Raw genomic sequence first — 16910 nt, forward strand, 5'->3', positions numbered from 1 at the left:
AAGTTTGCGCCCGGGAACAGTTTGCACCTCAGTCAGCAAAATTGGGCAGCTGGGCCCTGAATGTGGGTCGCAGCGCTAAGGGAGGGGTGACACACCTCTCTCAGGGCGCTAGGCCGGCTGAGCATGGGAAAATGCTGAGCTAAACAGCCGGTCTCAGAGTGCCCTGAGAGGCCTGGGGAGAAAAAAACCTGAAAAAAAACCCACCAAAAACATTTCCAATACATAGCCCACACCACCACCACATAAATCGCCCCAAAAAAGAGAAAAAACATTGACCTGAGGTGGACATTATTGACCTCACTGCGGCCGCTACAGGTCGGACCGCTGTTTTCCCAGATGTTCCCAGCAGGGGGCGCTGCGGGGTCTACAGGCCGGCGGAAGTTAAAAGGTGAGCTGGTGTCGCGATCGGGGGCATTGCACACCGGCTTGCCTCTTCTGGGCGGTGATGCTCCCCGCCCCGTCGAAACCGGCCCCGAAAGTCCCGGCGGGATGCTAGAGTCCCGGCGGCCCGTCCGGAAATGCTCACCGCCGCCATTGAAACATAGAAAATAGGTGCAGGAGTAGGCCATTCAGCCCTTCAAGCTTGCACCACCATTCAATAAGATCATGACTGATCATTCCCTCAGTACCCCTTTCCTGCTTTCTCTCCATACCCCTTGATCCCTTTAGCCGTAAGGACCATAGCTAACTCCCTTTTGAATATATCTAACGAACTGGCCTCAACAACTCTCTGCGGTAGAGAATTCCACAGGTTCACAACTCTCTGAGTGAAGAAGATTCTCCTCATCTCGGTCCTAAATGGCTTACCCTCTTATCCTTAGACTGTGTCCCCTGGTTCTGGACTTCCCCAACATCGGGAACATTCTTCCTGCATCTAACTTGTCCAGTCCCGTCAGAATTTTATATGTTTCTATGAGATCCCCTCTCATACTTCTAAACTCCAGTGAATACAGGCCCAGTCAATCCAGTCTCTCCTCATATGTCAGTCCTGCCCGGGAATCAGCCTGGTGAACCTTCGCTGCACTCCCTCAATAGTAAGAACATCCTTCCTCAGATTAGGAGACCAAAACTGAACACAATATTCCAGGTGAGGTCTCTCCAAGGCCCTGTACAACTGCAGTAAGACCTCCCTGCTCCGATACTCAAATCCCCTAGCTATGAAGGCCAACATGCCATTTGCCTTCTTCACCACCTGCTGTACCTGCATGCCATCTTTCAATGACTGATGTACCATGACACCCAGGTCTTGTTGCACCTCCCCTTTTCCAAATCTGCCACCATTCAGATAATATTCTGCCTTCATGTTTTTGCCACCAAAGTGGATAACCTCACATTTATCCACATTGTACTTCATCTGTCATGCATTTGCCCACTCACCCAACCTGTCCAAGTCACCCTGAAGCCTTTTAGCGTCCTCCTCACAGCTCACACCGTCACTCAGCTTAATGTCATCTGTAAACTTGGAGATATTACACTCAATTCCTTTATCTAAATCATTAATGTATATTGTAAAGAGCTGGGGTCCCAGCACTGAGCCCTGCGGCACTCCACTAATCACTGCCTGCCATTCTGAAAAGGACCCGTTTATCCTGACTCTCTGCTTCCTGTCTGCCAACCAGTTCTCTATCCGCGTCAGTACATTACCCCCAATACCATGTGCTTTAATTTTGCACACCAATCTCTTGTGTGGGACCTTGAAAAAAGCCTTTTGAAAGTCCAAATACACCACATCCACTGGTTCTCCCTTGTCCACTCTACTAGTTACATCCTCAAATAATTCGAGAAGATTTGTCAAGCATGATTTCCCTTTCATAAATCCATGCTGACTTGGACCAATCCTGTCACTGCTTTCCAAACTGCTATTTCATCTTTAATAATTGATTTCAACATTTTCCTCACTACTAATGTCAGGCTAACTGGTCTATAATTCCCCGTTTTCTCTCTTCCTCCATTTTTAAAAAGTGGTGTTACATTAGCTACCCTCCAGTCCATAGGAACTGATCCAGAGTCGATAGACTGTTGGAAAATGATCAGCAATGCATCCACTATTTCTAGGGCCACTTCCTTAAGTACTCTGAGATACTGACTATCAGGCCCTGGGGATTTATCGGCCTTCAATCCCATCAATTTCCTTAACACAATTTCCTGACTAATAAGTATTTCCTTCAGTTCCTCCTTCTCGCTAGACACTCGGTCCCCTAGTATTTCTGGAAGGTTATTTGTGTCTTCCTTCGTGAAGACAGAACCAAAGTATTTGTTCAATTGATCTGCCATTTCTTTGTTCCCCATTATAAATTCACCTGATTCTGACTGCAAGGGACCTACGTTTGTCTTCACTAATCTTTTTCTCTTCGCATATCTGAGGTGAAAACTAATGTGGACAACACCGGAACATGCAGCTCCTAATCTTGCCGGTAGTGTGAGGATGGGATATCCAATTAAGACCAGGTCGCCTTGGACTGCTCCAATGCACCTTCCACTGGTCCTGGTCAAGAGCTGAAGAGACTGACCATAGATGAACAGCCTGCCTGGTAACTGAAGCCAATCCTCCAAACCATGGCTCCATCTCTATAGTTACCATAGCTACACCGACGTTGTACATTCCAAATACAATAGAAACCAAGCACTGGGGTTTATTTTTAGAGGGATAGAATTGAAAAGTAGGGAAGTTATGCTGAACCTGTATCAAATCTTGGTTAGACCACACTTGGAGTACTGCATACAGTTCTGGTCGCCATATTATCATCATTGGCAGTCCCTCAAAATCGAGGAAGGAAAAGGATGTAGAGGCACTGGAGAGGGTGCAGAGAAGATTTACAAGGAAGATGCCAGAAATGTGAGGGTGTACCTAGCAGGAAAGGACAAACAGGTTGGGTCTCTTTTCTCTTGAAAAGGGATGGCTGAGGGGTGACCTAATAGAGGTCTTTAAAATGATGAAAGGTTTTGATAGAGTGGATACGGAGAGAATGTTCCCACTTGTGGGGAAGAGCATAACTAGAGGCCATCAATATAAGATCGTCACCAAGAAATCCAATGGGGAATTCAGGAGAAACTTCTTTTCCCAGAGAGTGGTGAGAATGTGGAACTCGCTGCCACAGGGCGGGGTTGAAGCGAATAGTATCGATGTATTTAAGGGGAGGCTGGACAAGCATATGGGGGAGAAGGGAATAGAGGGTTATGCTGATAGATTTAGATGAGGAAAGACGGGAGGAGGCTCGAGTGGAGCATGGACTGGTTGGGCCGAATGGCCTGTTTCTGTGCTGTATATCCTGTGTGATCCAATGTAAAGCCCACCCTGAATGTTGGATGGTGCAGGCTGCTTTCTCACGGCACTTCACAGTTTTTTAAGTAGGTACTTTTTGAAACATGACTCCTTCAGATTTATCTCTTGTTTAGATGCACTCAAATGGCCCAGTTTTAGTAACACTGTCAGAACATTGTGGGTTCAACCACATGATCTGAATTGACACATCAGGGCAGTACTGAAGAGATGTTAAACCAAGATGCGTTTTGCAGGTCTTCATACATAGTTAAAGGGGAGGTGCAACGAGACCTGGGTGTCATGGTACATCAGTCATTGAAAGTAGGCATGGAGGTACAGGAGGCAGTAAAGAAAGCAAATGGCATGTTGGCCTTCATAGCGAGAGGCTTTGAGTATAGGAGCAGGGAGGTCTTGCTGCAGTTGTACAGGGCTTTGCTGAGACCACACCTTGAGTATTGTGTATAGTTTTGGTCTCCTAATCTGAGGAAGGACATTCTTGCTGTTGAGGGAATGCAGCGTAGATTCACCAGACTGATTCCCGGGATGGCAGGACTGACATATGAAGAAAGACTGGATTGACTCGGCTTATATTCACTGGAATTTAGAAGAATGAGAGGGGATCTCATAGAAGCATATAAAATTCTGATGGGATTGGACAGGTTAGATGCAGGAAGAATGTTCCCGATGTTGGGGAAGTCCGGAACCAGTGGTCATAGTCTAAGGATAAGGGGTAAGCCATTTAGGACCGAGATAAGGAGAAACTTCTTCACCCAGAGAATTGTGAACCTGTGAAATTTTCTATCACAGAAAGTTGTTGAGTCCAGTTCATTGGATATATTCAAAAGGGAGTTAGATGTGACCCTTACGGCTAAAGGAATCAGGAGTATGGAGAGAAAGCAGGAATGTGGTACTGAAATTGCATGATCAGCCATGATCATATTGAATGGCAGTGCAGGCTCAAAGGGCTGAATGGCCTACTCCTGCACCTATTTTCTATGTTTCTATGTCAGTTCTGATGGTTCAGGCATTTACAAAAGATCCCATGGCACGATGCGATGAAGGGCAGAGAGTTGATGTCCTTTCCTCCATTCCTCCCTAAACACACTACACCAGGAAACGAGATTCACTGTTCATGTTCTGGGATGTAATCTGTGTCAGCTGTGGCTCAGTGGGTAGCACACTCGCCTCTGAGACAGAAGAACATAAGAAATAGGAGCAGGAGTAGGCCACCTGGCCCCTCGAGCCTGCTCCACCATTTAATAAGATCATGGCTGATCTGATCTTGGGCTCAGCTCCACTTCCCTGCCCGCTCCCCATAACCCTTGACTCCCTTATCGCTCAAAAATCTGTCTCTCTCCTCCTTAAATATACTCAATGACCCAGCCTCCATAGCTCTCTGGGGCAGAGAATTCCACAGATTTACAACCCTCTGAGAGAAGAAATTCCTCCTCATCTCAGTTTTAAATGGGTGGCCCCTTATTCTGCGAATATGAATCCTAGTTTTAGTTTCCCCTATGAGTGGAAATATCCTCTCTGCATCCATGAGCCCCCTCATTATCTTATATGTTTCGATAAGATCACCTCTCATTCTTTTGAACTCCAATGAGTATAGGCCCAACCTACTCAACCTATTTTCATGTCGACCCCCTCATCTCTGGAATCAACCTAGTGAACCTTCTCTGAACAGCCTCCAATGCAAGTTTATCCTTCCTTAAATACGGAGACCAAAACTGTACACAGTACTCCAGATGTGACCTCACCAATACCCTGTACAGTTGTAGCAGGACTTCTCTGCTTTTATACTCTATTCCCCTTGCAATAAAGGCCAATATTCCATTGGCCTTCCTGATTACTTGCTGTACCTGTGTACTGACTTTTCGTGTTTCATGCACAAGGACCCCCAGGTCCCTCTGTACTGCAGCACTTTTCAATTTTTCCCCATTTAAATTATAATTTGCTTTTCTAGTTTTTCTGCCAAAGTGGATAACCTCACATTTTCCCACATTGTACTCCATCTGCCCAAATTTGCCCACACTTACCTGTCTATAACCCTTTGCAGATTTTTTGTGTCCTCCTCACAATTTGCTTTTCCACCCATCTTTGTATCATCAGCAAACTTGGCTACATTACACTCGGTCCTTTCATCCAAGTCATTGATATAGATTGTAAGTAGTTGAGGACCCAGCACCGATCCCTGCGGCACCCCACTAGTCACTGTTTGCCAACTGGAAAATGACCCATTTATCCCGACTCTCTGTTTTCTGTTAGTTCGCCAATCCTCTATCCATGCTAATATATTACCCCCAACTCCGTGAACTTTTATCTTGTGCAGTAACCTTTTATGTGGCACCTTATCGAATGCTTTCTAGAAATCCAAATACACCACATCCAGTGGTTCCCCCTTATCCACCCTGCTCGTTACATCCTCAAAGAATTTCCCTTTCATAAAACCATGCTGACTCTGCTTGATTGAATTATGCTTTTCCAAATGTCCCGCTACTGCTTCCTTAATAATGGACTACAGCATTTTCCCAACCACAAATGTTAGGCTAACTGGTCTATAGTTTCCTGCTTTTTGTCTGCCTCCTTTTTTAAATAGAGGCGTTACATTTACGGTTTGGGTTGTGGGTTCAAGTCCCACTCCAGGAACTTAAATCTAGGCTGATGCTCCAGTGCAGTGCTGAGGGAGTGCTGCACTGTCAGAGGTGCCGTCTTTTCAGATGAGACGTTAAACCGAGGCCCCGTCTGCTTTCTCAGGTGCATGTAAAAATCCTATGCCACTATTTCGAAGAAGAGCAGCAGAGTTATCCCCGATGTCCTGGCCAATATTTATCCCTCAATCAGCATGACAAAATAAAAACAGATATCTGAGTCATTATCACATTGCTGTTTGTGGGAGTTTGCTGTGTGCAAATTGGTTGCCGCGTTTCCCAGATTACAACAGTGACTACACTCCAAAAGTACTTCATTGGCTGTAAAAGGAAGAGTGTGTGCGACAGTGTATTCAGAGCTTATGGAGAACTAATCACTACCACCCCATTGCAATAATATACAAAAATATTGAGCCGTGAATTACGGCCTCACTGGGTCCGTACGATGTGCGCACGCAGCCAAAGAGACCTTGCAAATGCCAATTCTCAGCGTGCGATACGCAGGTGCTAAGAACTGGATCTAACTTGCCACTTTGCCCTGGCTCCCATGGGCTTTAACCTTCATGACCAGTCTACCATGTGGGACCTTATCAAAAGCTTTGCTAAAGTCCATATATACTACATCATACACACTACCCTCATCGACCCTCCTAGTTACCTCCTCAAAAAATGCAATCAGGTTAGTCAAACACGATCTTCTCTTGACAAATCCGTGCTGACTGTCCCTAATTAATCCTTGCCTTTCCAAATGTCGATTTATCCTGTTTTTCAGGATTTTTTCCAATAATTTTCCCACCACTGAGATTAGGCCGACAGGCCTGTAGTTACTCGGCCTATCCATATTTGCCCAACTCCTGCCCAGCGAATGTCCTTCAAACTCTTACACCTGGAAAGAGTTGTAAAAGATAGAAAAATGTAATTTTGTCACTAATTTTTATATTAAAAATCCTGTCCATTAAGGTAAGTTTATTTTTTACCGCTATTAAGACATATAAAAAAAAGTAAATTTTTTTGGTCTAAATCAATTCAATTTCAATTAATTTTAAATATGTGAGGTGTTTTTTTTAATTTATTGTGTTGTGTCCTGTGTTTTGGGAGGTATTCTCATTGATATTAATGGTAGCTCGTACAAATGGATCTCCCATTGCTATCAATGAGATTATTACATTGTGATTGGTGGTATGGGCCCATGTGATCCCAGGTTGTGCTTACGTTCCTGGGATGTATGGACCCCTACACTGGGCTGTGCATCTCGGCCTCGGACCTCAAATCTATGTTCCTCCGGGACCACCAGGTACTTTCGTAAAAAAACATTTTGGTCGGAGGTGCCCACCCGCAGGAAGCCTCCGGCCGCAATCTTTGGGCCGTTAATTTCTTGTGCCGCGTTTCAGGCCCTTTCAATGCTTCACCGACATAAGTGGACATTGCACGTGAGGGGGAGAGGTATGGAAGGCGTCATGTATGTACATTCTGTTTGCAGCCACCAGATGGCGTCATTGTTGGTGCTGCTCAGGTATAAAAGGCCAGCCATTTTGAGAGTAAGGCACTTTGGGCCTAAGTAAAGCAGAGCCAAGGATGTACCTTGCTTAGTTAAACAGTACTCGGTTTGAATCTTTATTGCATACATAACAGAAGGATTGGGTAAGATGAAGTAAGGCGGGAGGAGGCTCGTGTGGAGCATAAACATCGGCACAGACCTGTTGGGCCGAATGGCCTGTTTCTGTTAAATTCTGTGTTGTGTAAAAATTCTGAAGCGAGATTGTGGGAGCAGAGTAGCAGCAGGAAGTGAGCTCAGGAAACTGCTGTAGTGGTGACAGAACCAGAGCTGTTTCACAAGAGGAGCTGTGGCTCACCATCCAACTCCATATCAGGCAGGTTTGTGAAGGCGCTCTCAACAGGCAAGGGATATACGCAACACACCGTTACCAGTGACAGCTACCTCCCAGCAGCATGGCCAGCATTGATTTCATTCACCAGAGGTCCATCCAGTCCTTGTTGCGGAGAAAGAGACCAGCCTGCCCACAGATTATTGCCAATTCCCTCTTTAGCTAATTGCCAGAAGGCCCTAGAGACCGCCAGATTTGACCCTTCCCCTGTGGGGAACTTATTGCTTGAACTGTATAAAACACTAGTTAGGCCACAGCTAGAGTACTGCGTGCAGTTCTGGTCACCACATTACAGGAAGGATGTGATTGCACGAGAGAGAATGCAGAGGAGATTTACGAGGTTGTTGGCAGGACTGGAGAATTTTAGCTATGAGGAAAGAATGGATAGGCTGGGGTTGTTTTCTTTGGAACAGAGGAGGCTGATGGGAGATTTAATTGAGATGTATAAAATTATGAGGAGCCTAGATGGAGTGGATAGGAAGGACCTATTTTCCCTTAGCAGAGGGGTCAATAACCAGGGGGCATGGATTTAAAGTAATTGGTAGAAGGATTAGAGGGGAGATGAGGAAATATTTCTTCACCCAGAGGGTGGTGGGGGTCTGATAGAGGCAGAAACTCTCACCACATTTAAAAAGTACTTGGGTGTGCACTTAAAGAGCTGTAATCTACAGGGCTACGGACCTAGAACTGGAAAGTTGGATTAGACTGGATAGCTCTTTGTAGGCCGATGTGGACACGATGGGCCGAATGGCCTCCTTCTATGTCGTAATTTTCTATGATTCTATGATTTCTCTTCCACGGCAGAACATGCTCTGTGTGTCCCTGGCCTGGTGGCTGTTCCATGCCCTCTTGTTATTTACGCTGATCCAGTCCTTGCACACTTTTCTTGATTTCGCACTCTTTCTTTATGGGCATCACTTCCAACTTCTCCAATTTCAATAGACTCCCCTGCCCGCTGGGTAAACACATGAGGGAGAAAGGAATAGAAGGAGATGCAGACAGAGTGAGATTGAAGAGGGGTGGGAGAGGCTGGTGTTCCGCATGAACTGTAGCATGGATCAGTTGGGCCGAATGGCCTGCTTCTCTGCTGTCGACTCTTTTTGGGCGGGATTTTCCGGTGATGTCCGCCTCTGTTATTGCCCCGGAGGGGCGGCAATGGCGGCGGCGAGCTCTTCCGGGCGGGCGGTCAGCCTCCAGCGCCCCGCCGGGGTTTTCGGGGCCGGTTTGGGCGATGCGCGGAGCATTACCGCCTGGGAGAGGCGATCCGAGCTGGTGTGTAACGCCCCCGGGTCGCGACACCGGCTTGCTTTAGGACTCCCGCCCGACCCGTAGCGCCCCCTGCTGGAACCGCCTGGGAAAGCGGGCAGTCCGACCTCTACCGGCTGCAGTGAGGTCAGTCATGTCCACCTCAAGTAAGTGTGATTGTGGTTTCTTTTATTTTGGGGCGATTTATGTTGTGGTGGCTTTGTGTATTGGGAATGTTTTTGGTGGCTTTTTTTTCAAGTTTGTTTCGTCTCCTCCGGCCTCTCTTCGAGCGCTCCTGGGCCGGCTGTTTAGCTGGGGATCTTCCCATGCTAGTGCCTAAGAGAGTCCTCCCTTAGCGCTGTGCCCCACACTCAGGGCCCAGCTGCCAATTTTGCTGACTGAGGTGCAAACTGTTCCCGGGCACTAATGTTACCGCCCCGAAATCAGCAAGGCCGAAAATCCAGCCCGATGTAATTCCGTGTCGGTTTTTGGCGAGTCTCCATGTGACCCCAAATCTCTCGTATCTCTCCAGATCCGGACGGCAGCCTACGTTGCAGCAGTGAGACGGTCAACATGACGCTGATGATGCATGGCTGGATCATACCATCGCCAGACTTCGCCCACAAGCTCCTCGTTCTATATCCTTTCAGCCGAAGCTTCCCAATGGTGCCAATGGTGACTCACACTGTGCGATTCTGTCAGAATAGTTCATCGCATCTGGAGTTCAGCTTTAATAGTGACCAAATGATATTAGCAAGCTCCAGTTTGAGTATCGATCTAAGGGGCGATCTAATTGAGGAGTTTGAGCTGAGTAAAGATTTGATAGGGTAGATAGAGAGAAAATAAGATATATGGGATATTTGCCTTTATTAGCCAAGGCATTGAATACAAGAGCAGGGAGGTTACAGTCTCAGGATATGGGGTAGGAAATTTAGGATCGAGATGAGGAGAAATGTTTTCACTCAGAGGGCGGTGAACCTGTGGAATTCTCTACCACAGAAGGCTGTGGAGGCCAAGTCACGGAATATATTTAAGAGGGAGATAGACAGATTTCTAGAAACAAAAGGCATCAATGGGTATGGGGAAAAAGCGGGAATATGGTGTTGAGATAGAGGATCAGCCATGATCATATTGAATGGCGGTGCAGACTCGAAGGGCCGAATGGCCTAATACTGCTCCTACTTTCTATGTTTCTATGTTATGCTTGAACTGTATAAAACACCAGTTAGGCCACAGCTAGAGTACTGCTTGCAGTTCTGGTCACCACATTACGGGAAGGATGTGATTGCACTAGAGAGGGTGCAGAGGAGATTTACGAGGATGTTGCCTGGACTGGAGAATTTTAGCTGCGAGGAAAGATTGGATAGGCTGGGGTTGTTTTCTTTAGAACAGAGGAGGCTGAGGGGAGACCTGATTGAGGTGTATAAAATTATGAGGGGCCTGGATAGAGTGGATAGGAAGGACCTTTTTCCCTTAGTAGAGAGGTCAACAACCGGGGGATGGGGGGGGGGCATAGATTTAAAGTAATTGGTAGAAGGCTTAGAGGGGATTTGAGGAGAACTTTTAACCCAGAGGGTGGTGGGGGTCTGGAACTCACTGCCTGAAAGGGTGGTAGAGGCAGAAACCCTCATCACATTTAAAAAGTACTTGGATGTGCACTTAAAGTGCCGTAGCCTACAGGGCTATGGACCTAGAGCTGGAAAGTGGGATTAGGCTGGGTAGCTTTTTGTCGGCCGGCGCGGACACAATGGGCCGAATGACCTCCTGTGTCGTAATTTTTCTATGAAACTATTTCCTCTAGTGGGGGGGGGGATCCAGAACAAGGGTGGCATAACTTTAAAATTAGAGCCAGAATGTTCATGGGGTGAAGCACTTCTTCTCACAAAGTGGGGTGGTAATCTGGAACTCTCCCCTGAAAAGCTGTTGAGGCTGGGGAGGGTCAGTTGAAAATTTCAAGACTAAGTTTGATACAGTTTTGTTCGGTAAGGCTATGAAGGGTTACGGAACCAAGGCAGGGCAAATGCAGTTAAGGTACAGATCAGCCATGGTCTAATTGAATGGTGGAACAGGCTCGAGGGGCTGAAGGGCCTCTTCCTCTTCCTATATTCCCTTGCAGTGTGATGCCACCTGCCTCTTAAAGCAATAGACAAATGCTCGGTGTCTTCTCAGCGATTCGGAACAGATTGGCCCTTCACCCTCCAGAAAGGAATTTTCAAAAAACCCCAGTGGTCGTCAGAGCAGTTACGTTGCGAGATTGCAGATACCTGGAGGCTGCTGAGCACACGCACAGAGCTTTGATGTTTCACCTCGGCAGGAAACAGAAGCTCTTATCTCCCAGCCCCGAGAGCTTGAGGTGATTCTGCGAGGCCCCGATTCTCTGAACGCGGCCTTTCAAAGGAGAAGCTTGCGAATTGGGGAACTCATAGCTGTGAGGATTTCCCCTGACATGCACCGCCCGCCCCTGTGTGAGAACAATGCAGTGTGTACATTCTCAAAGGTGGCGCAAACGCCAGTGGCCCCGTCACAATTCCCCGCCGCGGGGCAGAAAACGCGGTTCATCAGAGGGCAGAAAAGGTGCGGGGTGGGGTGGGCGTGAGATGGCAAATCGGCCTTGTGGCATCTGAGGAGAACCGTTTCCGGGGAGCAGGAACATCTCTCGTGTGCAAGGGGCCAGTTGGTTTGTCGGCTTCAAACTTGTTGACGTGGGCTGTCGGTTTAGTATTGGTAAGAGGGTGATTGAATTAAGGCTGGTCAAATTCAAATTGGCATAGAACGAGGATTGACAACTTGGGTTGAATGTATTCCTGGAGGTTTGATCACATGACCCGCCGGCATGCGCCTGCCATTGGTTGCCCAACATGGCCAACCTTCCCACGACCAATTGGAAAGCGAGAAGACTCTTCTCGTTACCCGATTGGATGATTCTCAGCTGTCAGCCATGATCTTATTGAATGGCGGAGCAGGCTCGAGGGGCCAAATGGCCAACTCCTGCTCCTAATTCTTATGTTCTTGTGCTCAGTCAAACAGCCTTTATTCCCATTTTACTAATTAATAAGCTGAAACGTTCAAAGACAATGAAAAAGTAACACACAATCTTTGTGAATGTCCCTATGATTTTTCTCCTGGTGTTCTTGCAGCAGTGCCCCTGGAGATTAAGCTTTAATTCCTAGAGATTCCAGGCCAATCCTGGAGGGGTTGGCAATTGTAATCTATTTGCTTCATGGGTTCTTTGCTTAAGAATTCATAGCAACACATTGCTATTAAGAATTAGTTGGTTTATTAGCAAAGGTCTAACAATTACACTACACATTACCAGTTCATCCACCGAGCTCACAACTGCATACCTCATCGTGGATCCCCTGAACCCAACTGGCCGGGGTTTTATTGAGCTTTGAGAACATCACATGACTGGCTAAGTCACTCCCAACTCAACAGCTCTACAATTATTTGGAAAAGTAACTTTAAATCAAATGCCCCCTTTTTTTTTTGAGGGCACCAAAACACACAAAATTTAACAATTGGAAATTAATAGGAACCTTTTTCAAATCAGATCAAATTAAAATTCTGTTTCCTGTTGAAATTCTGCACTCCAGTCCCTCCGGTGCCCACCTCTCGCGGGAGGCCGCGAGCATATACTGGTGGACACCGCGTGCTCCATCTCCAGGGACACCCTGGCTCGGATGTATCCGCGGAAGAGAAGCAGGTAGTCGGGCTGAACTCAACAGCTCTACAAACCTGTGAGCAAACCGGTGAACAGGCCTCACAGGTGCATACTATACAGCAACCCTACATCGAACTCACATTATCACTGTTGCATCTGAGACCCTGTTGTACGACTTAATTAATCAATCCTCCCCAATTGATAAGGAGCCCACCATTATGAAGGAGACATCAAATACAGGGACCGTATGGTACAGCGGCTCAACTAATGGGGCCTTCGGTGTGCCAGCTATACAGGTCCTGTGTCAAATGAGTACGGGCAAAATTTGACCCAGCTCCGCGTGGGTATGGTCTGTAGCTCAGGTTGCAAACCCTCCAGGATTTCCCAGGGGGCTCCAGGAATGAATCTCCAGCAACACCTGGGAGAAAAATCATCAAAATATATTTCTTCTGTTCATTAATTACAAAAATATTGGAGATTGGGAAAAGAGGCTGTTTGACTGGGTGAAGCTGATTGGAGATGGGTCGACATGTGACGAAACCGCCAGGAATATGTCCAACCAGAGTTGAGAACCTTACCTACAGCAGAAAGAACCCCCCCCCTAATTTGCCACCATGGTTTTCCAGTCTTACTCAGAGAGGCGACAGTAGACCAGGTGTGGGAAATGGAGACGGTACCAGTGCTTTGTAGCGCTGATGTTTTTTTTTTAATTCATTCACGGGATGTGGGCGTCACTGGCAAGGCCATCATTTATTGCCCATCCCTAATTGCCCCTTGAGAAGGTGGTGATGAGCCGCCTTCTTGAACCGCTGCAGTCCCGTGAGGTGAATGTTCTCCCACAGTGTTGTTAGGTCACTGCCGGCCGGACTGTTCATCGGTCAAGGGGCCCCCGCCATTTTGGGGCCACATTGAAATCTGGCAGACGAGCTGCGGAAAGCCAAACAGGCCTCACGATCAGGTTGGGGCGGCGGCCAGGAAGGTAAGTTGTGTGTGTGTGGGGGGGGGAGGCGGGGTGTTCCAATCACGGAAGGTGGGGGACCCTTGGCAGCAGCAACTCAGTTTAGTTTTGCGGGCTCCCCCCCCCCACTCTTGGCCGCTCATCCCGGGCCCACAAATATAATTCAACGCTTACCTTTGATGGGCCTCTTCACTTCCATCGCCCATGGGACAGCTGGGAGTGAGCGCACCAGGCTCTGACCAGTGCCAACCTAAAATGGCAATCAGAGTCCTATTTAAGTCCCAGGAACCCTATTGCCATGTTAAAAGCGCCTCTCGCCGAAAACAGGCAGACACTCTGGACACCCGGCAGTAGGCCCCTTTCACAATGGGCGCCGGCTGCATCGCCGATGGTAACGGGGCCCTAAGGCTACGGACGCTAGTTTTAGGCTGTTACTGCCCCGTTAACACCGAGTGAAGGGAGTGAAAATTGACTCCAGGGAGAAGAAGGAATGTATAGGGTGGTGCGTTTGGAGTTTAGGAGTAATGAGAGGAGAGGAGCTCTGCGCATCGGCCGATTGACATCAGACAGAGAGACCACTTCCTGTTAACATATGCAGCCAGTGGCAGATGCATGTGATCCCTGTGAAGTACTCCACTGAGCAAGGAGATCAGCCCCTAAAAGGGAAGAGCCTTAACGATGAGGAACAGAGGGATCAGCTGGGGAAGGGGAGGCTGATACAGGGGGCATAGAAATATAGAATCGTAGAAAATAGGTGCAGGAGTAGGCCATTCGGTCCTTCGAGCCTGCACCACATTCAATAAGATCATGGCTGATCATCACCTCAGTACCCCTTTCCTGCTTTCTCTCCATACCCCTGCGCAGAGAGTTGTTGATGCCAGTTCATTGGATATATTAAAGAGGGAGTTAGATGTGGCCCTTACGGCTAAGGGAATCAAGGGGTACTGAGGGAATGATCATCCATGATCTTATTGAATGGTGGTGCAGGCTCGAAGGACCGAATGGCCTACTCCTGCACCTATTTTCTATGTTGCTATGATCCCTTCAACCGTAAGGGCCATATCTAACTCCCTCTTGAATATATCCAATGAAATGGCATCAACAACATCATCAACAACATGCCATTTGCCTTCTTCACTGCCTGCTGTACCTGCATGCCAACTTTCAATGACTGATGTACCATGACACCCAGGTCACGTTGCACCTCCCCTTTTACTAATCTGCTGCCAGTCAGATAACATTCGTGTTTTTGCCACCAATGTGGATGACCTCACATTTATTCACATTATACTGCATCTGCCACACATTTGCCCACTCACCTAACCTGTCCAAGTCACCCCGCAGCCTCTTAGTATCCTCCTCACAGCTCACACCGCCACCCAGCTTAGTGTCATCTGCAAACTTGGAGATATTACACTCAATTCCTTCATCTAAATCATTGATGTATATTGTAAAGAGCTGGGGCCCCAGCACTGAGCCCCGCGGCACCCCACTAGTCACTGCCTGCCATTCTGAAAAGGACCCGTTTATCCGGACTCTCTGCTTCCTGTCTGTCAACCAGTTTTCTATCCACGTCAATACATTACCCCCAATACCATGTGCTTTAATTTTGCACACCAATCTCTTGTGCGGGACTTTGTCAAAAGCCTTTTCAAAGTCCAAATAGACCACATCCACTGGTTCTCCCCTGTCCACTCTACTAGTTACATCCTCAAAAAATTCTAGAAGATTTGTCAAGCAGGATTTCCCTTTCATAAATTCATGCTGACTTGGACCGATCCTGTCACTGCTTTCCAAATGCGCTGCTATTTTATCTTTAATAATTGATTCCAACATTTTCCTCACTACTGATGTCAGGCTAACCGGTCTATAATTCCACATTTTCTCTCTTTCTCCTTTCTTAAAAAGTGGTGTTACATTAGCTACCCTCCAGTCCATAGGAACTGATCCAGAATCGATAGACTATTGGAAAATGATCACCAATGCATCCACTATTTCTAGGGTCACTTCCTTAAGTACTCTGGGATGCAGACTATCAGGCCATGGGGATTTATTGGCCTTAAACCCCATCAATTTCCCTAACATAATTTCCTGACTAATAAGGATTTCCTTCAGTTCCTCCTTCTCACTAGACCCTCGGTCCCCTAGTATTTCCGGAAGGTTATTTGTGACTTCTTTAGTGAAGACAGAACCAAAGTATTGGTTCAATTGTTCTGCCATTTATTTGTTCCCCATTATAAATTCACCTGATTCTGACGTTTGTCTTCACTAATCTTTTTCTCTTCACATATCTATAGAAGCTTTTGCAGTCAGTTTTTATGTTCCCAGCAAGCTTCCTCTCGTACTCTATTTTCCCCCTCCTAATTAAACCCTTTGTCCTCCTCTGCTGAATTTTACATTTCTCCCAGTCCTCAGCTTTGTTGTTTTTTCTGGCCAATTTATATGCCTCTTCCTTGGTTTTAACACTATCCTTAATTTCCTTTGTTAGCCACGGTTGAGCCACCTTCCCCGTTTTATTTTTACTCCAGACCGAGATGTACAATTGTTGGAGTTCATCCATGTGATCTTTAAATGTTTGCCATTGCCTATCCACCGTCAACCCTTTAAGTATCATTCGCCAGTCAAAGTTACCTTTTCTTAAGTTCAGGACCCTAGTCTCTGAATTAACTGTGTCACTCTCCATCTTAATAAAGAATTCTACCATATTATGGTCACTCTTCCCCAAGGGGCCTCGCACAACAAGATTGCTAATTAGTCCCTTCTCATTACACATCACCCAGTCTAGGGTGGCCAGCCCTCTGGTTGGTTCCTCGACATATTGGTCTAGAAAACCATCCCTAATAAACTCCAGGAAATCCTCCTCCACCGCATTGCTATCAGTTTGGTTAGCCCAATCAATATGTAGATTAAAGTTGCCCATGATAACTGCTGTACCTTTATTGCACGCATCCCTAATTTCTTGTTTGATGCTGGCCCCAATTTCACTACTACTGTTTGGTGGTCTGTACACAACTCCCACTAGCGTTTTCTGCCCTTTGGTATTCCGCAGCTCCACCCATACAGATTCCACATCATCCAGGCTAATGTCCTTCCTTACTATTGCATTAATTTCCTCCTTAACCAGCAACGCTACCCCACCTCCTTTTCATTTCTGTCTATCCTTCCTGAATGTTGAATACCCCTGGATGTTGAGTTCCCAGCCTTGGTCACCCTGGAGCCATGTCTCCGTAATGCCAATTATGTCATA

At 46.9% G+C, this 16910-nt stretch overlaps 1 protein-coding gene across 2 annotated transcripts in view; it reads left to right on the forward strand.

Moving 5' to 3' along the window:
• LOC139239221 (RAS guanyl-releasing protein 1-like) overlaps window positions 1-16910 on the forward strand; it is a 202887-nt gene that overhangs the window by 106419 nt on the left and 79558 nt on the right. For both annotated transcript variants that reach the window (XR_011588617.1, XM_070867901.1), the window contains exon 3: window positions 9577-9682. Coding sequence is in view for 1 of the 2 variants with exons in the window: in XM_070867901.1 (XP_070724002.1) it covers window positions 9577-9682 (106 nt within the window). In the remaining variant the exon portion in view is untranslated. The remainder of the gene's footprint in view (window positions 1-9576; window positions 9683-16910) is intronic.

The sequence above is a fragment of the Pristiophorus japonicus genome, chromosome 26 (genome assembly GCF_044704955.1).
Source record: "Pristiophorus japonicus isolate sPriJap1 chromosome 26, sPriJap1.hap1, whole genome shotgun sequence".
Classification (NCBI taxonomy): domain Eukaryota; kingdom Metazoa; phylum Chordata; class Chondrichthyes; family Pristiophoridae; genus Pristiophorus; species Pristiophorus japonicus.